Below are 26,690 nucleotides of genomic sequence, written 5' to 3'. Positions count from 1 at the left end.
TTCCTGTCCATGAATTCTTTCAATACAACATTAGAGTGATGTACGTGGATGGACATCTGTCAAACCAATCATGTGTGTGTGTGTCCAACCTGTTGTGTGTCCCAGGACGTCCGGGTTCCAAATCGCCTCCAGTAGTTTGTGGTTCCGTTGGTTCTCCTCTTTGGACCTCCTCAGCTCCTCCAGTAGTTTGTGGTTCCGTTGGTTCTCCTCTTTGGACCTCCTCAGCTCCTCCTCGTACTCTGCTATGGTCCTTTCAAACAGTCCAATATTTCTGCTGCGGCCAAACTGATCCTCTGTTCCACCAACGAGCGGAGCAGCGGACCTTTAGACATGGTACACCACACACACACACACACACACACACACACACACACACACACACACCCACACACACACCACACACACACACACACAGTGGTACACAGAGCTGCGGACCGGGCTCGGTCCAGTTAAATGAACCGTAACAACACACTGACTTCCGGATACACTTCCGGGTTGTTCTTCTTCGTCGTGGTGCTGGGCTGCTCCGTGGGCGGACTGCTGCCCTCTGACCAAGACAGAACAGGAAGAGTTTGACCCAGTTTGATTGGACAAGGAAGCACAGAAATGTAGTCCGCCCACGGAGCAGCCCAGCACCACCGACGAAGAAGAACAACCCGGAAGTGTGTCCGGAAGTCAGTGTGTTGTTACGTTCATTTACTGGACCGAGCCCGGTCCGCAGCTCTGTACCACTGTGTGTGTGTGTGTTGTGTGTGTTTGTGTGTGTGTGTGTGTGGGTGTGTGTGGTGTTTGTGTGTGTGTACACCATGTCTAAAGGTCCGCTGCTCCGCTCGTTGGTGGAACAGAGGATCAGTTTGGCAGCAGAATATTTGGACTGTTTGAAAGGACCATAGCAGAGTACGAGGAGGAGCTGAGGAGGTCCAAAGAGGAGAACCAACTAACCACAAACTACTGGAGGAGCTGAGGAGGTCCAAAGAGGAGAACCAACTAAACCACAAACTACTGAGGAGCTGAGGAGGTCCAAAGAGGAGAACCAACTGAACCACAAACTACTGGAGGAGCTGAGGAGGTCCAAAGAGGAGAACCCGGAGGCACAAACTACTGGAGGCGGTTGGAACCGGACGTCCTGGGACACACAACAGGTCTGTCTGGACACGGACTTTATTATTATTATTTTAATAATGATAATAATAAACAGTGGTTGAGTGACCATCCTCCAGGGGGCGCCATCCAGTACCAGACCCGTCACACGTTCCAAATATGAACAGAAGAATCGATCCAAATAATAACAGTTTGAATCTGCGTGGCTGATAAGTCCAACAGTTTTTCCAGTTTCTTACAGTAGTCAGAGAACTTTCAACCAGGTTAAATGGGTTTAAACCATAGAACCATAACTGATCTGTTTTTTGTTTTTTTTTTGGCACAAAGCAAATTTGCAGAACGAGAATGGGATAAACATTACAAAAGAGAAATATAGAAATACATTTGAGACATGGTGGAATGATTAAAACCAACTATTACAACTATCAGAAACAAAAAACACAAAACAAACAAACAAAAAACAATAATAATTTTTAGACATTTGAGGTGTAATGAAATATTGAAGCAGAAAGAAAAATAAATACTAAATCAGACTGGACAACAGAGCACAAAGGACTAGGCAAGATATAATTAAAACAGCAAGGATTTAGATCAACTAAAATAAAGTTTTCTGGCTTTTTTTTTTTTTTTTGGACATATTTTCAATACTTAAGAGATTTGTAATACTTAATAAAATCATATAAAAACAAGTTAAAGGAGGGGTTCGTATTTTCCACTTACAATGAATATGATATTTACCCAAAATAATAAGGTTAACTATATCTTTGACATTAACTTCTAATGAATCCATAAAATAAATAATATCACATAAAGAAATAGATGGAATATTTAAATTTTAAGGACAACCAATCGTGAATATCAGCCCAAAAGAAATGCTGTGTGAACAATTAAAAAACAAATGATCAATGGTTTCAGCTTCAGATGAACAGAAACACAGGGATCCACTTCAAAATTAAATCTTTTATGCAAAAATCATTAAAGGTAAATTGAACATACAATTTTGAAATGAGTTTCTTTAACTTTGAGAGCAACAGGACACCAAGAGAAAAAGAAAAATTTTTCTCTTAGGGTGGTTTCTATGTTTCGTAGAGTAACAGTGTTAAAGTCCCAAAGTTTTTATGTTTAAACAGTGGTTCTTAACTTGGGTTCGATCGAACCCTAGGGGTTCGGCGGCGGTCAAGACACACACTCGACTCATTCTTCGGGTGTGTGTGTCAGGCTAGGTCCAATATACCGGTGTATTGTTGTTGCTTATAGCACTACAACACATCCGGAAGTGTTTATAATCTCTTCCACTCGTCTGACGATGAATTTTGAGTATTTTCCCACGTTATGACTTTTGCTACTTCCTGTTAACCACGGAGGCAGCCATGGTTGCGTTTGTTTACATTTTTCGGTCACCGCACTGGTCAGTTACAGTCATGTGACAACCGACGCACCGTCGCGGATGGAGAAATCATATTACGCTAAAGCCGAGTGCCGTAATAAAACAACGATCACAAAAATACTGAAGGAGTACAACGAGAACTTTTTTTTTATACACTACATGCAGTTATCTTTTTTTTTATGTCAAAATTGCGTGGTTTGGAAAGTTTGGAGCGAGATGAAACGAAAACCGGGTTGACTGACAGCCTACATGTGATTTGTGATGTCACGCCCCGCTTGGCTAAAGAAGGGCTCAGTGAATGCGCATATGAAACTGGTGGGGTTCAGTACCTCCCAACAAGGTTAAGACCACTGGTTTAAAAGCTAGACAGATAATTTTATTGTTGCATCTTTTATCTAATAAATCAATGTCATTAACTTTCAAACAAGGTAAAAAGGGGACATATAAGGGGCAGGGCATCCACCTTGGATTATTTTAAGTAATTGTTGGGATCGCTTTGCATATTTTAACATATTCTTTTCTTGAGCTATTTATATTGTATTTTTTAGAGAATTCTTCCTGTGATAACAAATGCCTATCTGTGTTCAATAAATCAAAAACAATGATAAGCCATTATGAAACCAATCAGCTTTAAAAATTGACTTTCTATTTATAATAATGCTGTGTTCCATAAAATAGGTTGTGGTGGGAGAAGTTATGGGTAATATCATTTTGCTAAAATTCAATGCTTGTTTGTGGAAATTCAATAACTTAATAGGAATTTTTTCACTTCAAAATCACATTTCAATAAGAATTCGATTCCTCCAACTTTGCTGAATAAATATTTGGAATGTGGTACCACATGGAATGGGGCTGGGAAAGACAATCTTTCAACCACTTCATTGTCAGAGATGCTATAACTGATCAAATTCCATGGCTTTTAATTCCCCTTTATCATAATCTTTGACAAGTTGAGTTTTGCGAAGGTAGTGAGTTTTATTTTCCAAATAATTTAAATATTATAGAATTAGATGTCTGATGTGTTAGAAGATGTATAATAGTGACATGGATACAGAAGTCTAGAGAAACCTTCAGCTTTTGATAAAAGAATCCGGCCTAGTAGAGAGGTCTCTTGTGAGCCAATGATTCAACAATTTCTGTATGTCTTTTGATCTTGGAATAATATTTAAGTCAATTCTTTTAGTTGCATTTTTGGAATTATAATTCCAAGATATTTAACTTTGTCTTTCACTGGGACGCCAACTATATTGTGAACGTCACTGGAATGAACAGCTAAGAGCTCGCATTTTTTAAGGTTCAGTGATAGACCAGATGCTTTTGAGAAGAGGTTAATTTTGTCAATTGCTTTAGCAACCATTTCCTGTCCCTTTAAAAATAAAACCGTGTCATCAGCAAATTGACTTTTTTAAAATTCTCTCTCGAGTATATTGATCCCTGAATCCTTTGAGTTTACCAAGTCTATGGCCATTACCTCTGCAGCAAGAATAAATAATAGTGGACTTATAGGGCAACCCTTACGGATGCCTCTTTTCACTGGAAATCTTTGCAAATTCCCGCTGCTGAGCAATAGGCTACTATTTATATCAGCACAGAGCATTTGAATAATATTACAAAATTTCAGTCCAAAACCGAATAAATTAAGGACCTCAAACAAAAAATTGTTCCAGGGTGTCGAAAGCTTTAAAGAAATCTAAAAATAAAATAAAGCCCTGTGAGACCAGATAGTTATAATCAAGTATGTCTAAGACTAAACGTGTATGGTTATGAATGTGTCTTCCTTTAATGAATGCAGATTGTGTTTCGCTAATTATCTTCCCCAAACTACCTTCAATCTGTTAGCATATATGTCAGGGTAGAGACTGCGATCTGGTAGGATTGGCGATTCTACAGTAGAAACTCCGATCAGAGTCTCTACTGGTAGAAACTCCAATCCGAACCCTAACCCTAACCCTTCTACTGGCAGGATCAGAGTTTCTACCAGTAGAGACTCTGATCGGAGTTTCTACTGGTAGAGACTACGATCGGAGTCTCTACTGGTAGAATCGCCGATCCTACCAGATCGCAGTCTCTACCCTTACATATACATAAGCTAAAAGTTTGTAATCTCTGCCAAGAAGAGTAATAGGCCTCTAGAAAAAGTTTGTCTTTGTTGGGTTTTGGTAAAAGTGTAATTATACCTTGTTTCATAATTATTGACAAGTTAGACTTTTCTATACATTCTTTAAAGGCATCAAGGATTAGATCCCTTATTTCTTTCCAGAAGAATTTATAAAACTCTGATGTAATGCCATCAGGGCCTGGCGATTTTCCATTAGGCATTTTGGAAATAGCTAAGTCTAGTTCCTCTATTGTTAAATCAGCTTCTGTTATGAGCTTGAAATCTTCATCTATTTTTGGAATCTGATCTCTTAAATTATGTAGGAGAGAATCAGCATCATGATGAGATATACAAAGCTATACAGATTATTGTAAAATCAAATATGTGATTATTAATTAAATCCTGATTCTCAGTTAGACCGTTATCAATGATCAGTTTATTTATTGTTTTTTTTTTTGTCTGTCTGTTTTTTTCTAAATTGAAGAAGAAGAATTCTTTTCACCTTCTTCAATCCATCTTGCCCTTGAACGAGTATAAGCACCATTAGCTTTTTCTGTGTAGAGATCATCAAGCTTTGATTGTAGTTGATGTAATTCAAAGTGGTTTTCCTCATTTAATTGGGTTAGGTTGCATAATGTATTAATTTTAGATATAATTTCAAGTTGATGTTTTTTCCTCAAGTAGGCCATCTTTTTCCTTCTTGTATACCAATTCTTCTAACATTGAATTTAAACCATTCCCATTTACTTATACAGGATAATTGCCATCATGTTTGATTTGTTTTATCAAAGATAGAATTCTTTCACAAAAGGAATTGCATTTCAGAAGATTACTGTTAAATTTCCAGTTTAAAGATTTAGATTTTAATGTATTGTTATTATATGAAATAGATAGGGTGATAACACAGGGATCAGTAAGAGGGGAAGGGCAGAGATCACAATCAGAAGACAAAGAAACAAGATTACTTGTAATTACCAGAAATCTATTCTAGAACATAGAGTCCGCCTATTTTGTTACTCCAAGTGTGTTGATTTTTTTTGCGGATTATTTTACGCCATATATCAACAAGATCTAAAGACTGGGAAAAGCTGGATATTAAAGAATTAAATGAGAAAGTGTTGAATTGTGTAGGACTTCTGTCTTATACTGATCTGTTTAATCCATGTATGTACGGGTCTGAGTAAGTACTTAAAAAAAAAACCAAAACTTTATTTAAATATCAATTTACAAACATTGTCAAACACTGAACATATAACACAATATGAGAATACAGATACAAAAATAGAATACAATCATAAAATCTGTATATGTACAGAATACATTTTCAATAATTCATATACAAAAAAAAATACATAAACAATTTCTCATCTAAAATTTCATGAAATGTCAGATGATACATTAATATCTTATCATAGTTATCAAGAAATGTCCTAAATTATTATTATTATTATTATTATTATTATATTATTATTATTATTATTATTACAACAAGGGCTAATGATATATAAAGTGAGGTAAATTCAATAAAAATGAGGAAAGGTTGGTTTGGAGGCTGAAAATTTTTTTTATGAATGAAATATTTTCCCAATAAATTTAAAAAATAACTAAAGAGACATGGGGACTGAAAATGAACCTGATTTTATTGACTTTATTCAGATGTATAAAAGATGCTGTTCTCATCAGGAATGGATCTGAAATGAAACACTGGGCTTTAGCTACACCTGGGACAGGTGGGAACTGGGACAGAGGGACAGCAGTTTGGACCTTTGTTCAGTATCACATATAGACTGAGTGGAACTAAAACCCTCCAAATCTGATCCTAAACTTGTATTGAACAGACAGATTACAACTGCAGTGATATCTGCAGATAAAGGCAGAGAACACTGGACTGAGAATTGGATTGGACAGAACCTTTGGATATTCATGGACTGTTGAAGACAAAGGACAACTCACACATGTTTAAACTCATAAATATTAATATATTCACAAAATAATGAAAATGTATACTTGAAACTTAACGATCATCTATAAAATCAACAGATTCAAAACATTTTCACATTTTTTAGACTGAATTTTTTGTCAAATTGGAGCTTTTATGTAAAAAGTACAATCAAAAAAATCAGTTGTAACTTTTTTCTCCCTGTGGTTTTTAAAGGAGAATAGTTCTATCAAATACAGATCTGTAGAGAAAACATGAACCTGTTGATAAATGACGTGAATAAAATTTTCATGTTGACGTTCACTTTAATCTGATCTGTTTTCTTCTGTTTTCTTTTTTTTGTTTTTGCTGCTTTCATTTTTATTCAAATTATACATTTACATAAACATGTACTTATACTTAAGGAACCACACAGACACAATATATAAACAAATTATACAACAAACCTACAAACCTATTAAACCCCCAAAAAAAGAAGAACCCCCCCCCCCAACAACAAAAAAAAAAAAACAAGATAATAATGTCATCAACTCTTCTTTCAACAATTTCTTCTGTTTTCTGTGTTTAATAGTTTATCCACATGTTCAGATGGAACTGTTTATATGTTTATATGAAGACATGGGAGACCTAGGGGTCCATTGATGGAATGTAATCAGATATACTACTGTTATCGGATCAAACTGATCAATTAGACTGTTTACACCAGGTGTCAAACTCATTTTCTTTCAGGTTCCACATTCAGCCCAATTTGATCTCCAGTGGGCCGGACCAGTCAAATAATAATAGGATAACCTAAAAATAATGACAACTGCAAATTTTTTAGTGCAAAAAATAACATTAAATGATGAAACTATTTCTATCCAAAACTAAAAATGTGAATAACTGGAAAAAACTGAAATTTCTGAAGAAAAATCAGGGCAATTTTAACAATATTCTGCCTCAACTTATGATTTCTACATGTGCATTATGGATCAGATCTACCAAGGCACAAAACAGGCAGAATATTGTTAAAATTACACTTATTTTTCTTCAAACATTCCAGGTTGTTCATATTTGTTCAGGTTATGACATTTTATTGTTAAACTTAAAGGATATCAGAATTTAATGTTCTTTGCAATAAATCAAAGAGAAAAAATGGTGTTGCCATTATGTAGAGGCATGAGGTGATATGATTTGTTTCACATTAAACCAAGAAACATTTGGACTCATTATTTCTAGGTTATTATGCTGTTATTTTTCAGTTTGATGCCCTTGACTGTTAATATCTTCAGGGTAATATTTGCATTTTGGACTTTGTAAATTCATCCCACGGGCCAGACTGGACCCTTTGGTGGGCCAGATTTGGCCCCGGGACAAATGTTTGACACCTGTGTTTTACATGATCAGTAATCATCAGATATTGATCAGAGGATCCGTGTGATGCTGTTGTTGGATTTTAAAGTTCATTTTATCTTTTTTCTGCAGATGTTCAGCTTCTGTTGGTGGCCCAAGACCAGAGTCCAAGTCTGGACCCAGAACCGGACCCAAACCCCCCCCACATCAAACAGGAACAGGAGGCTGAGGTCACCAGGGGGGCCACGCCCACTCCTGTCCCCGTGAAAAGTGAAAGCGATGAGGAGGAAGTTCACCACAGACCGGAACCACATGGACCAGATGCAGGGCCAGACCTGAACCCAGTCTACGTACGAGACTTAAACTGTAGACCTGAACCGGACTCTGACACAAACGGACCCAGGTCCATAAAAGCTGAGTCTCCTGTGGTGAGAAGACAGGTAGGACAGAAGTCCACGGTCCACCGATGTCCTGAATGTGGACAAACATTTGGCTTCAAGTCCAGTCTGAAGACGCACATGAAGGTTCACGCCAAAGACACCATTCAGTTGTCCCGACTACGGTAAAGGCTTCTCTGCGAAGACAGGTTTGTTTGCTCACATTAAAGTTCACAGCGGGGAGAGACCGTTTGGCTGCTCTGTTTGTAAAAAACACTTCAAATGGCCCAGTCACGTCCGATGCACATGGTCACGCACACTGGAGAGAAACTCTTCCACTGCTCCGTCTGCGGACGCGGGTTTTCGCAGAAGTCGGCGTTACATTCTCACACGAGAATCCATACGGGAGAGAAACCCTTTCACTGTTCGGTCTGTAACAACGCTTCGCACAACAAGGAAACGTCAGCAAACACATGGTGACACACACGGGGGAGAGGAAGTTCGACTGTTCGCTTGTAGAACGGGATTCACATCCAAGTCCAACCTGCTCCGACACGTCATGACCAATCACATCGGAGAGAAACCCTACATCTGCTCAGTCTGTGGGAAACGGTTCACACTGAAAGGATATTTACAGAAACACATGAAGACGCATGCGAAGCACGGAAACGTACACGGATGAGCTGGATCTGAGCTGGATCTGTGGGTCCAGTCCTGTTAGTCCAGGATCCACAGTTCAGACAGTATGAGCTAAAGTGGACCAGAACCAGGAAAAGAAAAACAGGATGAACTGGAAATAATGGCAAACTGTTCTCTGTGTTTTAGGATGAAAAGTGTTTAAAATGAAATTTGAAAATAAATTTTTATCATCAATTATTAATATCGTTTGTTCGGTTCATTGTTGTTTATTTCTTTTCATTTTCTCATTATTTTTTTCTTTTTCTTCTTAATTTTGGCTCATTTAATGATTATTTCTCCATTTTTGATTTTTTTTCTCTTCATTTCGTTCATTATTTTATTGATTTTGTTCATTATTTTATTGATTTTATTATTTTATTCATTTTCTTGATTTTTCTCTTCATTTTGTTCATTATTTTATTCATTTTGTTCATTTTTATTCATTTTGTTCATTATTTTAATCATTTTATTTTAGTTCCTAATTTTATTCATTTATTAATTTTGTTCATGATTTTATTCATTTTGTTAATTAAATTCAAAAAGTAAACAAATTACATGATGAAAATATTTACAAACTGTCCTTTAAAAAATGTGACTAACATGAAAAAGTGACTTGGACCAATGTTCAGCCTCATTAAGCCAACACAGGAAACATTTAATAAATGAATATTGGTCCAATTCCACTGATTATATTAAAGACAGTTTAGGTTTTTTGTTTGTTCCGGGTTTTTTGTGCTTTTTTACAGTTTTTTGTCGAAGGATAGTTTGTAAATGTAAATATTTTCCTGTAATTTGACTTTTTTACACTAAAATAAAAACAAATGTGTATTTGTCATTGTTTACATGTTGTTGTGTTGTTCTTGTCCTGGTTCTGATCCACTTTAGTTCATATTGGTCTGAAGAACCTGAACAGCGTCTGTTGTTATTTCATTCCAGGGACCGGACTGGACCCTTTGGTGGGCGGGCTTTGGTCCACGGGCCATATGTTCGACACCAGGGGCGGGGCCTCTGTAGTGACCAGCACCAGTGGAGCAGGACATCAGTGTTTTAGCCGTTGTCATGGCGATGAGGGTTTTTGTTTTGAGGCCAAAATGTTTCTGTGTAATCTGAACCAAAGAAACGAAAAGCATGAATAAAGAAAGATCAAACCAGAAACAAAGTAAAAGACGAAACAAAAGGAAAAACGACAGATTTAAAAAGATTAAAAGAAGAAGAAAACTACAGAAAAGACCAGAAGGACTGGACCAGAAGGACTAGACCAGAAGGACTGGACCAGGGTTCAGAGTCCAACAGGATCCAATGGTTCCAACGTCAAACAGACCTGGACTTCGCAGACCTGGACTCTATGGTCCACATGAGTAGACCTGACCTTGGTCTGATTCCAGTTTCTTTCATCGGCCTCAGTTTTTATGGTCAGTTTAAAGTAAATCTGCACATTTACCTTCGATGGAAAACCAATAATCACTAATAAACCAATAATGAACCAACAATAAGCCAATAATAATCAATAAACCAATAATAAACCAATAATGAATCAATAATGACCCGACAGATCAAACCCAGTGAATAAACTCCTGTTTCTGGTCCTGGTCATAGTTTGTCTCATTTCTTCAGCTGATCTGAACTAGTTTAACTCCTTCACTGAACCTGTGACCTTTCACCTCTGACCTTTGACCCCTGTGTATAAACCCTGATCCTCCTGATGAAGACGACAACACATGTTCATAAAACCTGGTTTTAACGTTAATGTTTCAGTTTCACATTGACTTTAATAATTAAACTGACTTTAATAAATGAACTGATTTTTAATAAACTGACTAATAAATAAACTGACTTTAATAAATGAACTGATTTTAATAAACTGACTTTAATAAACTGACTTTAATAAATAAACTAACAAACTGACTTTAATAAATAAACTGATTTTAATAAACTGACTAATAAATAAACTGACTTTAATAAACTGACTTTTAAATAAAGTGACTGTAATACATAAACTGACTGTAATAAACTGAACTTAATTATCTGACTTTAATAAATTGACTTTAATAAACTGACTAACAAACTGACTTTAATAAATAAACCAACTTTAATAAACTGACTGTATAAATAAACTGACTTTAATAATAAACTGACTTTAATAAACTGAATAAAACTGACTTTAATAAACAGACTTTTAAATAAACTGATTTTAATAAACTGACTTTAATAAATAAACTGATTTTAATAAACTGAATAAAAGACTGACTTTAATAAACAGACTTTTATAAATAAACTGATTTTAATAAACTGACTTTAATAAATAAACTGACTTTAATAAACTGACAAATAAACTGACTTTAATAAATAAACTGACTTTAATAAACTGACAAATAAACTGACTTTAATAAATAAACTGACTAACAAACTGACTTTAATAAACTGACTTTTATAATAAACTTACGTTAATAAATAAACTGACTTTAATAAACTGACTTTAATAAACTAACAAACTGACTTTAATAAACTGACAAATAAACTGACTTTAATAAATAAACTGACTTTAATAAACTGACAAATAAACTGACTTTAATAAATAAACTAACAAACTGACGTTAATAAACTGACTTTTATAAATAAACTTACGTTAATAAATAAACTGACTTTAATAAACTGACTTTAATAAACTAACAAGCTGACTTTAATAAATAAACTGACTTTAATAAACTGACTTTTATAAATAAACTGACTTTAATAAACTAACAAACTGACTAATAAATAAACTGACTTTAATAAACTGACTTTAATAAATAAACTGACTTTAATAAACTAACAAACTGACTTTAATAAACTGACAAATAAACTGACTTTAATAAATAAACTGACTTTAATAAACTGACTTTAATAAATAAACTGACTTTAATAAACTGACTTTAATAAATAAACTGACTTTAATAAACTAACAAACTGACTTTAATAAATAAACTAACAAACTGATTTAATAAACTGACTTTTATAAATAAAGTGACTGTAATAAATAAACTGACTGTAATAAACTGAACTTAATTATCTGACTTTAATAAATACACTGATTTAATAAACTGACTTTAATAAATAAACTGACTAACAAAGTGACTTTAATAAACTGACTTTTGTAAATAAAGTGACTGTAATAAATAAACTGACTTTTATAAATAAACTGATTTTAATAAACTGAGTTTTATAAATAAACTGACTAACAAACTGACTTTAATAAACTGACTTTTATCAATAAAGTGACTGTAATAAACTGACTGTAATAAACTGAACTTAATTATCTGACTTTAATAAATAAACTGACTTTAATAAACTGACTTTAATAAACTGACTTTAATAAATAAACTGACTTTAATAAACTAACAAACTGACTTTAATAAATAAAGTGACTGTAATAAATAAACTGACTGTAATAAACTGAACTTAATTATCTGACTTTAATAAATACACTGATTTTAATAAACTGACTTTAATAAATAAACTAACAAAGTGACTTTAATAAACTGACTTTTGTAAATAAAGTGACTGTAATAAATAAACTGACTTTTATAAATAAACTGATTTTAATAAACTGAGTTTTATAAATAAACTGACTAACAACTGACTTTAATAAACTGACTTATCAATAAAGTGACTGTAATAAACTGACTGTAATAACTGAACTTAATTATCTGACTTTAATAAATAACTAATAAACTGACTTTAATAAACTAGCAAACTGACTTTATAATAAACTGACTTTAATAAATAACTGATTTTAAAACTGACTTTAATAAACTAACAAACTGACTTTATAAATAACTGACTTTAATAAATAAATGACTGTAATAAATAAACTGACTGTAATAAACTGAACTTAATTATCTGACTTCAATAAATAAACTGACTTTAAAGTGACTTTAATAAATAAACTTACTTTTATAAATAAACTGACTTTAATAAATAAACTCTGGTGATAAAGTTTTAATTTTTCTCTTTTTTCCACATAAACACGTTTTTGTTATCAATCATAAAATCCTAATTCACACATTTTCCTAAACCTCTGAACGGGTTTTCATTCAACCCTTTGAATCCAATGCACTTCAGTCACCGTACGAAATTAAAACCTCGAACTCGTTATTTCCGAATGTTTCAGATCTGAAACTCAAACATATATTAAAACCTCGTAGAGGTCACCTTCTTCTTTTCTTGGTCTTCGTTTCTGTCTCAGTATGAGGCGTTCGTCCAAACAGTCGATCCCAGGTTTTTCCTCGTGGACAGAAACTCTGTGCCGCTGCTGAAACTTTGGTGTTTCAGTGAATGGATGGAAAAAGCAGAGGCTGAATTTAAAGAAGAACCAGCTTTTATTCACTGTTAGAAAGAACCCTTCCATCAGTCAGTATTTATGTCACACTGGTTGTTTTACATCCTCAGTTAACGCTGGAAGACTGAAGCTCCGGAAAACACACTCTGGAATCGGACCCTGAACGCATCAGGGTTCGAACGGAACCAAAGCTGCGCTCTAGACCAGTGTTTCCCAACCTTTTTTGAGCCACGGCACATATTTAACTTTAGAAAAATCACAAGGCACACCACCAAACAAAAATGTCACAAAAAGTGTATTTACTAAAATGTTATACAAATCTAGTCTCAATGTACTTACTGGGTGTGAAACCTGGACCTGTTCAGTTGAACACAAAGCTCATATTCCTGCAGGAATTGAAGAAAGACACACAAATATTCCTCAACAGCTCTGAGTCTCTCTCTTTTTTCGGGGGGGGCAGGGCACATCGGGGCACATTGTCACGGAGTGTTTGGAACAAGAAAGCTGAGAGCGGTTCGTCAGCGACCCCTCAGAGGAACCCCGGATTGAAGTCCGATGTGTAATAGTATGGGAGCATATCCCCCTGCCCCAGCCTGATACCTGGGGTTTGGGGGTTACTCGCTAATCCGCGCGTCACTAGTGAGGGGGGGGGGGCTTTATCAGCAGATCGCACCGCATCGGGGCTGGTTCACTTTCACTTTTATTTTTGCAAAGGCAAACAGGAGACTGTTGTGGTTGAGTGGATCATTAGTGCGTACGCTGTTCTTCCAGTACCAGTCAGGTCAAATTGGATCATCTTCCACGGCACACCTGATGATTTTTTACGGCACACTGGTTGGGAAACACTGCTCTAGGAAATAAAAACCAGTCATTAAACGTCGACTTTATTCCTTTTTTTTCTCTTTCTTAAAAAAAAAAAAAAAAAAAAAAATTATAAAAGAATTTTTTAAAAAAGAACAACGTCAACTTTATTCCTTTTTTTTTTTTTTTTTAAAAAACTTTTTTTTTTTAAAAAAAAAAAGGAATAATGTCAACATTTAATGACTTTTTATTTCCTAAAGTGAAGCTTCAGTTACGTTCTGTTTTTTCCCCCTCTTTTTCTTAAAAAAAATAGAAATAAAAAATAAATAAAATTAAAAAAAATAAAATAAAAAGAAAAAAAGAAGAAAAAGAAGAAAACATCAACTTTATTCTTTTTTTTTATCTTTTTCTTTAAAAATAAAACAAAAATAAGAATTAAAAAAAGAATTAAAAAGAAAAAAAAACGTCAACTTTATTCCTTTTTTTTCTCTTTTTCTTTAAGAAAAAAAAAGAAGAATAAAAAAAGAGAGAAAAAAAAAACGAAAAACCTTGACTTTATTCCATTTATGAGTTAAAGTCAAATATGACAGTTTCATTTGAATCTGATGTGAAATAAAGTCACAGTGCCTCCTACTGGACTCACTTCAGTCTAGCAGGTTGAAAATATTCACTAATAATAATAATAATGTTTTTATTGTTATTTTATAAAATAAAGAACAACAGATTAGAGCCACAACCACAAAAAAAACAGATGAATGAGCAGATTTGGAGAAAGTCAGAAAAAATAGTTCTTTTAACGATAAATAAAAAAAAATAAAAATAAAAAAATAAAAACAAACTCAGAATAAAGTTGTAATATTTTGACATTAATAATAAAAGACAAATAAAATGTATTGAGAATAAACTGTAAAGATATTAATTCAATTATTACTCAGCATATTTTGAGACTGTTTCACGAATTTGGTGAAAATCTTTGATATTTTAACTTTATCCTTTTTGCTTCTAAATCTGTTCTTAATAGATCTGACCTTTATTATATGATTATTATTGACGACTCGATAACTGTCAAGTACTGAGTTAATTTTTTGGCTTCTCTTTTCTCTGATGTTGAATATTTACCGTCATCTGTTTTTTTTTTCGGTTGTGACTGATCCTGGTTGCAACGCATCTCCAGCTCATTTGGCTTTATTTCAATCCATTCAGTTTTTCTTCATCATTCAGCAGATTTTTCAGTTTTTACATCAGATGCAGAAAAAATAACATAAAATGACGTTGAATCAAATCAATGTCAGTATTAAAGATAATTCTCGTTAATAATTATTCCGCTGTTTGAATATATATGTATCTATATATATAATATCTACGGCTCTTTCAGATTAATATTTATTATCGAAATAAAACCTTTCATCTAAACTTAAGGCTCTTTAACTACGAGTTTCACATTCTGCAGATTTTCAAAAGGGACAGTGAACGCACCACGTGCAAACGCGTTAATGTTCGATGCCTTTCTTAATTCGTCTGTCCTTCCATCTGTCCTAAACTGTCCCATATTTATATAAATGTGTTCCAAACACAGTGTGTAATGTGGGTTTGTCATTCAATCAAAATGTGCTGCTGCGTTTCTTTCTTCTGGTAGATGTCCAGTAGAAGTCCTTCCAGAAACAGGAACACCTGGAATCAATCTGAATCTGACACAGTGGATGTTTATCATTTCTGTTCCAAAAATCTGAAAAATACACTGAAATCAGATGCAGTCACCTACAGAGGAACCTGTTCACGGAGATAGAAGAACTGATTTATAGACAATAGATCTGGAACAGCTGATTTACAGATTGGTTTGGTTTAATTCAAGACTTTTTGGGTTAATTCAAGATTTTTTTTTTGCTTATTCAATTTTTTTGCTTAATTCAAGATTTTTTTTTGTTTTGCTTAATTACCTCCGCTAAGGAGGTTATGTTTTTGCCAGCGTTGGTTGGTTTGTCTGTCTGTCTGTCCGTGTGCAAGATAACTCAAAAAGTTATGGACGGATTTGGATGAAAATTTCAGGAAATGTTGATACTGGCACAAGGAACAAATGATTACATTTTGGTGGTGATTGGGGGGGGGCCTGATCTGCCTTGGCGGAGGTCTGCGCTCTCCGAGTGCTTTTCTAGTTCTAGTTTTTGCTTAATTCAAGATTTTTTTTTTGCTTAATTCAAGATTTTTTGGCTTAATTCAAAATTTTTTGCTTAATTTTTTTTTTTTGCTTAATTCCATATTTTTTTTGCTTAATTCATTGTTTTTTGCTTAATTCCATTTTTGTTTGCTTAATTCAAGATTTTTTTGCTTAATTCAAGGTGGGTGTTTTTTTCTTAATTTGAGGTTTTTTTTGCTTAATTCAAAATTGTTGCTTAATTCAAGATTTTTTTTTGCTTAACTCAAGATTTTTTTTGCTTAATTCAAGATTTTTTTTGCTTAATTCAAGGTGTTTTTTTTTTCTTAATTTGAGTTTTTTTTGCTTAATTCAGAATTGTTTGCCTAAGTCAAGATTTTGCTTAATTCAAGATTTTTTGCTCAACTCAAGATTTTTTTTTTTTTTGCTTAATTAAAGATTTTTTTTTTGCTTAATTCAGAATTATTTTTTGCTTAATTACATTTTTTTTGCTTAATTCGATTTTTTTGTCTTAATTCAAGATTTTTTTTTGCTGAATTCAATTTTTTGCTTATTCAAGATTTTTTTTTGCTTAATTCAAGATTTTTTTTTTGCTAAATTAGAGTTTGTTTGTTTTTTTTTGCTTCATTCAAAATTGTTTATCTTAAGTCAAGATTTTTTTGCTTAATTCAATATTTTTTTTGCTTATTCAAGATTTGTTTTGCTTAATTCATTGTTGTTTTTTGCTTAATCCAAGAGTTTTTGCTTAATTCAAGGTTTTTGTTTTGCTTAATTCAAGATTTCTTTGCTTAATTCAAGGTGTTTTTTTGCTTATTCAAATTGTTTGCTTAAATCAAGATTTTTGTTTAATTCAACATTTTATTTACTTAACTCAAGATTTTTTTTGCTTAATTCAACATTTGTTTTTGCTTAATTCAAGATTTTTGCTTAATTCAAGATTTTTTTTGCATAATTAAAGGTTTTTTTTTTTTTTTTTTGCTTAATTCAACATTATTTTGCTTAATTAAACATTGTTTTGCTTAATTCTAAAATCTGCCAATGGAACCAGTGTAAATGATCTTGTTCAGATTTGTTGAACTCAGATTTTCCAGATCTATTGTCTATAATCAGTTCTTCTGTCTCAGTGTACACTTCCTCTGTAGGTGATTCTCAGATTTTCCTCTGATTTTCAGTCTGATCAGATATTTGGAACAGAAATCAGACAAATCCACTGTGTCAGATTCAGATGTTTAGATTTTTTTCCAGGGTCTTAATCTGTGTTGTTTTGAATCTAGAATGCTGGTTCCCCCTCTACTCCTACTAAATCTAAACTGATGTGGTTTCCTGGAGTGTCCACACATACACACACGTTTGGGTTCAACTCTTTTTCTTCTCTTGTTCTAACATCCATCCGCATCTGTTTGTTTTGGTCATGTGACTCTAGTTGGAGTCAAAGGTCTTTCCATTACAGTTTTGGATCATATACCAATTTAACTACGAACAAAACACCTGGAACAACAACAACTATTCAGAGAAAAACTAGAGCTTGGGTCAAACTGTGGTGTTTCCATTAGACACATTTATATGAATAGTTAAATTCAGTTAATTAGTGCAGGGATGTCCAACTCATGTTAGTTCAGTTCCACATTCAGTCTAATCTGATCTAAACTGGGCCGGACCAGACAAAATTATGTAAATAATAGGATAAAAACTTACAGATAATGCCAACTCCAAAGTGTTCTCTATGTTTTGAGTGAAAAAAGTCAAATTCCATAATGAAAATGTTGACATCCCCCGAACTACACTTGAACATTACATGAAAAAAATACAACAACCTGAAAATTCCCAAGAAAAATAAGTGGATTTTGAACAATGTTACACCTTAGTTTATCATTTAAACAGCGTACAGATCACAGTGGATCTACAAATACACAACATTTAGGAACAGGCAGAATATCATACAATTCAATTCAATTTTTTTGCTTAATTCAAGGTTTGTTTGTTTTTTTTTGCTTAATTCAGGATTGTTTTGCTTATTCAAGATTTTTTTTCTTCATTCAAGATTATTTTTGCTTAATTCAACATTATGTTGCTTAATTCAAATTTGTTTTGCTTAATTCAAGATTTTTTTTTTGCTTAATTCAAGAATTTTTTTTGCTTCATTCAAGATTGTTTTGCTCAATTCAGGACTGTTTTGCTTAATTCAAGGTTTTTTGGTCTTAATTCAAGATTTTGTTGATTAATTCAAGATTTTTTTGCTTAATTCAAAATTATTTTGCTTAATTCAAGATTTTTTTTGCTTAATCTAAGATTTTTTTTGCTTAATTCAAGATTTTTTTGCTCAATTAATTTTTTTGTGCTTAATTCAACATTATTTATCTTAATTCAAGATTGTTTTTGCTTAATTCAATTTTTTTGTGTGCTTAATTCAACATTTTGCTTAATTCAAAATTGTTTTGCTTAATTCAAGATTTTTGTTTAATTCAAGCTTTTCTTTGCTTAATTCAAGATTGTTTTGCTTAATTCAAGATTTTCTTTGCTTAATTCAAGATTGTTTTGCTTAATTCACGATTTTTTTTGCTACAATTCAAGGTTTTTTTTTTGCTTAATTCAAGATTTTTTTTTTTTTTGCCTAATTAGTACTTCTCTTAAGATATTTAGGTTGTTTCATATTTTTTTTTTTTAGGTCACATTTTTATTTTTATTTTTTATTTTATTATTCACATTTTTGTAAAAGGCTGGTCTGTAAATGTAACCATTTTTGTGTAATTTTACTGGTTGTTTTTTTTTTTTTTTTTTTTAACACTAAAACAAAGACAAAAATGTGCAGTTTTCCTTATTTATAGGTTATTATGATAATATTGTTACTGGTTCTGACCCACTTTAGATGAAACTGACCTAAAATGAGTTGAACATCCTTGATTGTTAATATCTTCAGTGTCATTTTTGTCATTTCACAAATTCATCCTATGGGCTGGATTGGACCCTTGTCATGTTTGACACCTGTGGTTTAGAGGCTCATGGAAACCAGACTAATGATCAGACTGAAGGTTTTCATCCAAACACACCAGGTCTTGTTCCATGAAGATGATTTAGTTTTTAATCGACTGGTGTCGTCGTGTTTGGATGAACACCTTCAGTTCTGCTGTGGTCAAAAATACGGCCCGTGGACCAAACCAGGCCGCCAAATCATCTGATCCGGTCCACGGGACGAATTAATGAAATGTAAAAATGCCACTGAAGACATGAACGATCCCAGACGTTCAGGTTCCACAAACAGAGCAGAATGATCCAAAGGAAAAGAAGAAGAAGAACCTGGACAAAAGGACAAATAGAAAGTGTTTAAAGGCCATAAAAAAAATAAAAACACTGTCACAATGGAAATAAAGTCCAAATATTTATAAAATAAAGCTGTATTGTAAAAAAAATATCCTAATATTACAGAATACAGTTGTACCCACTGGCCAAATACTGAGCCTATTAGCCCAACCCACCTAATGCTGAGCCTACTAGCCCCGCCCACCAAATACTGAGCCTATTAGCCCTGCCCACCACCAACACATTAGCATTAGTCGTCCGCTCCAACAGAAGTGAAAGTGCTTCGTTTGTTGTGTAAGATTTAGAAATGAGGACTGTTTATCGCACTATTGAGAATTTATTTTAAAAACATTACAGCTTTAATCTCATAAAAGTACGACATTATTTCGTTAAATTTGGGTTTTTTTTAAAACTACAACTTCATTCTGATAATATTCTGACTTTATTGTCGTAGTGACAGTGTTTTTATTTTTCCGATGTGACCTAATACACCATCGTATCTTCTTGGTTTAATGTTTTTTTAAAAAATGTAATTAAGTAAATATTTACATTTACGAACTATCCTTTAATAATAATAAAATGCGAACAATCTGATTACATATGAATGTGTGCAATTGTTCCACTGTTCTACCTTTTCTTTAATATTCTGTCTTTTAGATCCACTGTGCTGTTAATAATAATAATAATAATAATATTGTTGAAATCACACTCCCCTCACCAGTTTTTTTAATATTTCATGTTTTTCACAGTTTCATAAAGTACTTATTATTTCGAGTTTCTTACGGTTCTGGTTCTGGTCCGGTTCTGATCGTATGGGTCTGAATGTGGAACCTGAACTCACCTGTGCTCTAGATTTAACATCAGATAAACTCATCGATCGTTCTGTTACTGCCTTAAAACCTACGTTTCTTTGCCTAAAACGCACAGAAAAAACCTGTAAAAGCAGCAGGAATCGCAATGGACGTGTCCACGGTGTCCTGTGGTCAGCACCGGCCTTGAACGCCTCACAGGAAGTTGGTTTTGAGCGTGATGCTGGGCGACACCTTGGCGGCGCCTTGGCGGCTGCTCGGGTGGGCAGGGCCGGATTTGGCGTTCAGACTCTCCTGGTTCCCTTTGACGGCGGCTTCAAGACGAGACTTCAGGTGAGGAGACGAGGACACCAGAGACCTGAGGACACGAGGTGTTCACTGACCGATGGAAACAACACTAAAGCACAGGACACAACAGCAACAAACACTACAGACACCTTTAAGGACCAGAACTGGGCAAAGAAACACTAAAGACGCCTTTAAGGACCAGAACTGGGCTAAGAAAAACACTACAGATGCCTTTAAGGACCAGAACTAGGCTAAGAAACACTACAGACACCTTTAAGGACCAGAACTGGGCTAAGAAACACTACAGACGCCTTTAAGGACCAGAACTGGGCTGAGAAAAAACACTACAGACATCTTTAAGGACCAGAACTGGGCAAAGAAACACCACAGATGACTTTAAGGACCAGAACTGGGCCAAGAAAAACACTAAACACCTTTAAGGACCAGAACTGGGCTAAGAAACACTACAGACGCCTTTAAGGACCAGAACTGGGCTGAGAAAAAACACTACAGACGCCTTTAAGGACCAGAACTGGGCTGAGAAAAACACTACAGACACCTTTAAGGACCAGAACTGGGCAAAGAAACACCACAGATGACTTTAAGGACCAGAACTGGGCAAAGAAACACTAAAGACGCCTTTAAGGACCAGAACTGGGCTAACAAAAACACTACAGATGCCTTTAAGGACCAGAACTAGGCTAAGAAACACTACAGACACCTTTAAGGACCAGAACTGGGCTAAGAAACACTACAGACGCCTTTAAGGACCAGAACTGGGCTGAGAAAAACACTACAGACATCTTTAAGGACAAGAACTGGGCAAAGAAACACCACAGACACCTTTAAGGACAAGAACTGGGCTGAAAAACACTACACACGCCTTCAAGGACCAGAACTGGGCTGAGAAAAACACTACAGACACCTTTAAGGACCAGAACTGGGCAAAGAAACACCACAGATGACTTTAAGGACCAGAACTGGGCCAAGAAAAACACTAAACACCTTTAAGAACCAGAACTGGGCACAGAAACACGACAGACACCTTAAAGGACCAGAACTGGGCTGAAAAACACTACAGATGCCTTTAAGGACCAGAACTGGGCTGAAAAACACCACAGATGCCTTTAAGGACCAGAACTAGGAAAAGAAACACTACAGTTGACTTTAAGGACCAGAACTGGGCTGAAAAACACCACAGATGCCTTTAAGGACCAGAACTGGGAAAAGAAACACTACAGATGACTTTAAGGACCAGACCTGGGCCGAAAAACACTACAGACGCCCTTTAGTTTAATCTGAAAAACCTTAACATTGACAGTGAAGCTCATGACCTCTGACCTGAACACGGCCGAGTGCTGCGGTCCGAGACGCATCAGGTCCTTCAGCGCCGCCTCATGAAGGGACCGTGACGCTGCGGGGGCAGAGCCAAGAGCGTTTTCATCCAATAGGAAGGAGATGAGGAGGGGCAGCAGCACAGTGATGAGCTGAGGACCTAGAACAGACAGGGTTTCAACAGGTTCACAACACTACACTTCACATGAGCCTTCAGTGACTCTGGTGGGCGTGGCCTGTCTTCTGGGCTTTACTCACGCTGGGACTCGTCGGCCGCCTGGACTAGGACCTCCATGGCCCGGATCCCGTCCAAGACACCTGTCAACTCATCCGGACTCTGAGGCCGACGCCCCTCCACCCTCTGACGACAGGAAACACCCACAAATGAGTCATGTGATCCGGAACGATGATGCCAATTGGTCAAATATGAGATCAGAAGATGGTGGCAGATTTATGACAGAAAACAATAAAGGTCGAAAAAACAGAAATAAAACACATAGAGAGGGTTTGTATAGAACATTAACACTGTCAATTAAATGAACAGAAGCACATTATGATTAATGAAATAATTTACAATAAAGAAGGAGAAGAGAAAAGAGAAATGAAGGAAGGAAAGGAGACAAGAGGGAGGACAGAAGGACACAGTGAAGGAAATACTAACAAAGAGGGAAGGAAAGAAGAGAGGAAATGAGGAAAGGAAGAAAGTAAACAAGGGAGAAAAAGATGAAGAGGAGAAAATCAAACAAACAGGAAAGAACATGCGAGTGACAGGAATGAACTAAGTTCTAGGGAATGAACAAAGGAAGGAAGAAGGAAGGAGGGAGGGAGAAAGGGAGGGAGGGAAGGAGGGAGGGAAGGAAGAAAGGAAAGAAGGAGGGAGGGAAGCAAGGAAGGAAGGAAGGAAGGAAGGAAGGAGGAGATAAGGGAGCGTTGACCTGTAGGAACCTGACAAGCGGCGGACCTAGACTCTGAATGTACGGGACCGAAACAGGGGGCGGAGCCTGGAACACGGTGGCGAGGAGCTGGAAACATCGACTCACCACCTGAAAACACCCACACAGATGTCAGCACAAAGATGGTGATGCATCAGGACATAACGTGACCCCAGCCAGACACCTACCACGGGGTCTTTGGCGTCCATGCAGGCGGTGAATCGCTGCAGACTGAGCGTGTGCAGAGGGTTGATGGTGCAGACGTCTGGCCCGGTGGACAACAGGAAGATGGTGAGGGCGGTGAGGAGGCTGACCTGGTCCACGGCGACGCCGGGGTCACCTGACCACAAGGAACAACCGTTACCAACAGATCAACCGACCACGCCAGTTCCGTCAAACGGCGTTCTGTGGGCGTGTCCATACCGGCATCCCACAGCGTCAGCAGCGTGTTCAGCGCTGACCTCAGCAGCAGGTTCCAGGCGCCACGACTCTTCTCCTGTTGACTCATCGGCGACGTCAGGACGGTTTTCAGTGCCTGCAGAGCCGATTGGACCACCAGACTGGCCCCGCCCCCTGTTCCTCCCCCTGAGCCCGTCACCATGGGTTGGTGGACCAGCTCCCTGAGGACACCCAGCAGCAGGTAGAGGACGGTGGGGAGGATGGACACACTGCCTGGAGGATGGACAAACAGTCTAGGTCCATATGAAGCTAATGCTAATGCTAAAGCTAACACATCAACATGGACACGTCATCAATATGAGGACGGTTTTGACCTTCAGGAGAGCAGACGGACGGTAGCTCAGAGAGGACACACAGAGCAGAGGACACCAGACGGCAGTCACTGTCCGACAGTGTCCACACAGACCCACCAGGACCTGAACCAGAACCAGACAGAACCAGGATGTCAAACACCATTAAAACAACAGATCAAGGTTAGTGTCTTGGGGACTGTGTCCAAATATGTGGGTGTTTAGTCCAAAAAACAGAAGACGAGGATGAGGAAATGGGACGAAGAACAGAAGACAAGGATGAAGAATAGGAGATGAAGAACAGGAGACGAAGATGAACAGAAGACGAGGATGAAGAACAGGAGATGAAGAACAGGAGACGAAGATGAACAGAAGACGAGGATGAAGAACAGAAGATGAGGATGAAGAACAGAAGAGAAGGATGAAGAACAGAAGACAAGGATGAAGAACAGAAGACGAGGATGAAGAACAGAAGACGAGGATGAAGAACAGAAGACGAAGATGAAGAACAGAAGATGAGGATGAAGAACAGAGGATGAAGAACAGAAGATGAGGATGAAGAACAGGAGACAAGGATGAAGAACAGAAGACGAGGATGAAGGGGGGTGGAAGGGAAGAGGCGGCGGTAGTTCTGCGTTTGTGGGCATTTGTTTGTAATGCAGCCATAAAATAAAATGCTTAAGAATCGTCCGTGAGATCGCATACATATGTGAATTGAGATCGCAGTCTTTTAATGATTAATTGTGCAGCCCTAATGGAAACGCAGAGGTTTTTCAAAATCCACAGTAAATGATAAAAGGTTCTGATGTAAGTGAACAAACAGGCTCCAGTTTAAACCCAAGGTCCAGATCCAGATTTTAGACCAGATTGACCCACTGTGTTTGTTAAAACCCCCTGGAACCTTCAGAACCAGAACACTACTGTACATAAACACATCCAGATCCAGGTCCAGATCCAGATCCAGACTTAAGACCAGATCAACCCACTGTGTCTAAACCACCTGGAACCTTCAGAACTGGAAGAAATCCAGATCCAGTGGGTTCTCAGGTCCCAGACCCTCATCTGGGTTCTGGTCCTGGTCTTACCGGTCGGGCTGGTTCCGGCCAGTTTGGGGCTGAGCTGAGGAAGTTTCCGGACCAGAACACAGAGGCAGAGCTCCAACGCTGCGAACACCAGCGAGCGCCCAGGGATCAGACCCCCGGTGTCTCGCCCCTCACCAAACTCCGGCAGTGTCTCCTTCTCTGCGGCGCCGTCATCCACTGAGGACGGACACGGGCTGGGTTAGAGCAGTAGAACCGGGTCGTGTGTGTGTATATATATATATATATATGTATATATATATGTGTGTGTGTGTGTATAAAGGGTGGGGAAGCAAAATTTACAATATTTTGAGGCAGGGATTGAAAGACAGTGTATGACCAATTAGTTTATTGAAAGTCATGAGAATTTATTTGCCACAAGAAAATTTACAAAATAGAAAATGTTTTTATTCTATGTGTCCTTCTTTCTCAATAACTGCCTTCACACGCTTCCCGAAACTTGCGCAAGTGTTCCTCAAATATTCGGGTGACAACTTCTCCCATTCTTCTTTAATAGTATCTTCCAGACTTTCTTGTAATAGTTTTGCTCATAGTCATTCTCTTCTTTCCATTATAAACAGTCTTTATGGACACTCCAACTATTTTTGAAATCTCCTTTGGTGTGACGAAGGCATTCAGCAAATCACACACTCTTTGACATTTGCTTTCCTGGTTACTCATATGGGCAAAAGTTTCTGAAAAGGTATGGATAATAGTGTTAGGTATGATTATGACATCAATATATGTTTGGTTTCAAAACAATTGACGTAGTGCCTGCTGAGAAAAAACAACTAAATGTTCATTGTAAATTTTGCTTCCCCACCCTGTATATGTATGTGTATATATATGTGTATATACATGTGTGTGTATGTATGTGTGTATATATATGTGTGTATATATATATATATGTAAGGGTAGAGACTGCGATCTGGTAGGATCGGCGATTCTACCAGTAGAGACTCCGATCGTAGTCTCTACTGGTAGAAACTCCGATCCTGCCAGTAGAAGGGTTAGGGTTAGGGTTAGGGGTTAGGGTTAGGGTTCGGATCGGAGTTTCTACCAGTAGAGACTCTGATCGGAGTTTCTACTGGTAGAGACTATGATCGGAGTCTCTACTGGTAGAATCGCCGATCCTACCAGATCGCAGTCTCTACCCTGACATATATATAGACAGATAGATATAGATATGTGTGTGTGTATATATGTATATGTGTGTTTCTTATGTGTGTTCACCTTCTGCACTGTGGCGTTTCTCCCTCACGTGCTCCTGCGCTGCTGTGACGATCTGTCGCAGTAAATCCAACACGGCGAGCTGGACGGACTCCGCCTCCCTGGTGACCATCAGCCGGTGGAGGACGCCGAGCAGCTCCACACTCAGAGCCTGGACCGCAGAGGAACCGGATCAGACCGGACCAGAACCGGATCAGACGGGTCCGACCCCACAAACACACACTCACCTGGTCGTGGCCGATCCTGGCCCGAGGCCACGGGACGTCGAGCAGCGCCTGCAGAGCTCGCAGACAGGAAGTGATGTTCTCCATCTGGTCCCCGGAACGTGGAGAACACAGGAACTCCACACTGATCCCTGACCACACAACACCAGAACAGAACCGAACCCAACAGAACATGACAGGACTTTATAAAACAGTTCAAACATCAAACCAGAACATGAGTCAAACGTCTGTAACGTCCTCAAATATTCATGTATGAACACAAAAGGACTAAGACTGTAAATGAGGAGGCATGGTCATCATGACAAGAACCCCCCCACACACACACACAAATAATCAGCAAATAAATACATGTCAGCTGTTCTACAAACTTATTTTCCATGTGATTCTAATTATTTTAACTATTTTTCAATTTAAAATGGTGGAATTTCCTCATTTCTCATTTACATACAGAAAGCAGCGAGTTGAGCCTCACCTTGGACTGGTTAATACGGTTCATGTTGGTTAATTCACTGGTTAATACAGTTAATGTTGGTTAATTCACTGGTTAATTCATTGGTTAAATTG

At 36.6% G+C, this 26,690-nt stretch overlaps 2 protein-coding genes and 1 long non-coding RNA gene across 11 annotated transcripts in view; all 3 read right to left on the bottom strand.

Annotated features, from left to right (window-relative positions):
* Nucleotides 1-78: 78 nt before the first annotated feature.
* Nucleotides 79-15,701, bottom strand: LOC115413584 (uncharacterized). The gene is made up of 3 exons (XR_003934484.1): nucleotides 15,606-15,701; nucleotides 11,171-11,173; nucleotides 79-89 (listed from the first exon to the last, which is right to left on the bottom strand). It is a non-coding gene; the product is annotated as an uncharacterized LOC115413584 (long non-coding RNA).
* Nucleotides 15,702-19,190: 3,489 nt separating this feature from the next.
* LOC115413570 (HEAT repeat-containing protein 5A-like) overlaps nucleotides 19,191-26,690 on the bottom strand; it is a 54,678-nt gene continuing 47,178 nt past the window's right edge. For all 9 annotated transcript variants that reach the window (XM_030126522.1, XM_030126521.1, XM_030126520.1 and 6 more), the window contains 10 exons: nucleotides 26,130-26,257; nucleotides 25,906-26,053; nucleotides 24,679-24,852; nucleotides 23,618-23,719; nucleotides 23,268-23,516; nucleotides 23,033-23,184; nucleotides 22,848-22,955; nucleotides 22,171-22,273; nucleotides 21,919-22,072; nucleotides 19,191-20,647 (listed from right to left, as the gene is read on the bottom strand). In XM_030126522.1, coding sequence (XP_029982382.1) covers nucleotides 20,485-20,647; nucleotides 21,919-22,072; nucleotides 22,171-22,273; nucleotides 22,848-22,955; nucleotides 23,033-23,184; nucleotides 23,268-23,516; nucleotides 23,618-23,719; nucleotides 24,679-24,852; nucleotides 25,906-26,053; nucleotides 26,130-26,257 — 1,481 coding nt within the window. In that variant the 3' untranslated portion in view covers nucleotides 19,191-20,484. The remainder of the gene's footprint in view (nucleotides 20,648-21,918; nucleotides 22,073-22,170; nucleotides 22,274-22,847; nucleotides 22,956-23,032; nucleotides 23,185-23,267; nucleotides 23,517-23,617; nucleotides 23,720-24,678; nucleotides 24,853-25,905; nucleotides 26,054-26,129; nucleotides 26,258-26,690) is intronic.
* The window catches only part of LOC115413898 (HEAT repeat-containing protein 5A-like), a 51,756-nt gene continuing 45,550 nt past the window's right edge, over nucleotides 20,485-26,690 (bottom strand). Inside the window, exons 30-39 of the mRNA XM_030127036.1 lie at nucleotides 26,130-26,257; nucleotides 25,906-26,053; nucleotides 24,679-24,852; nucleotides 23,618-23,719; nucleotides 23,268-23,516; nucleotides 23,033-23,184; nucleotides 22,848-22,955; nucleotides 22,171-22,273; nucleotides 21,919-22,072; nucleotides 20,485-20,647 (exon numbers count right to left, since the gene is read on the bottom strand). Of these exons, the coding sequence (XP_029982896.1) occupies nucleotides 20,485-20,647; nucleotides 21,919-22,072; nucleotides 22,171-22,273; nucleotides 22,848-22,955; nucleotides 23,033-23,184; nucleotides 23,268-23,516; nucleotides 23,618-23,719; nucleotides 24,679-24,852; nucleotides 25,906-26,053; nucleotides 26,130-26,257 (1,481 nt within the window). The remainder of the gene's footprint in view (nucleotides 20,648-21,918; nucleotides 22,073-22,170; nucleotides 22,274-22,847; nucleotides 22,956-23,032; nucleotides 23,185-23,267; nucleotides 23,517-23,617; nucleotides 23,720-24,678; nucleotides 24,853-25,905; nucleotides 26,054-26,129; nucleotides 26,258-26,690) is intronic.

The sequence above is a fragment of the Sphaeramia orbicularis genome, chromosome 22, assembly GCF_902148855.1.
Source record: "Sphaeramia orbicularis chromosome 22, fSphaOr1.1, whole genome shotgun sequence".
Lineage (NCBI taxonomy): Eukaryota > Metazoa > Chordata > Actinopteri > Kurtiformes > Apogonidae > Sphaeramia > Sphaeramia orbicularis.
This window is presented reverse-complemented; position numbering and strand designations above follow the sequence as displayed.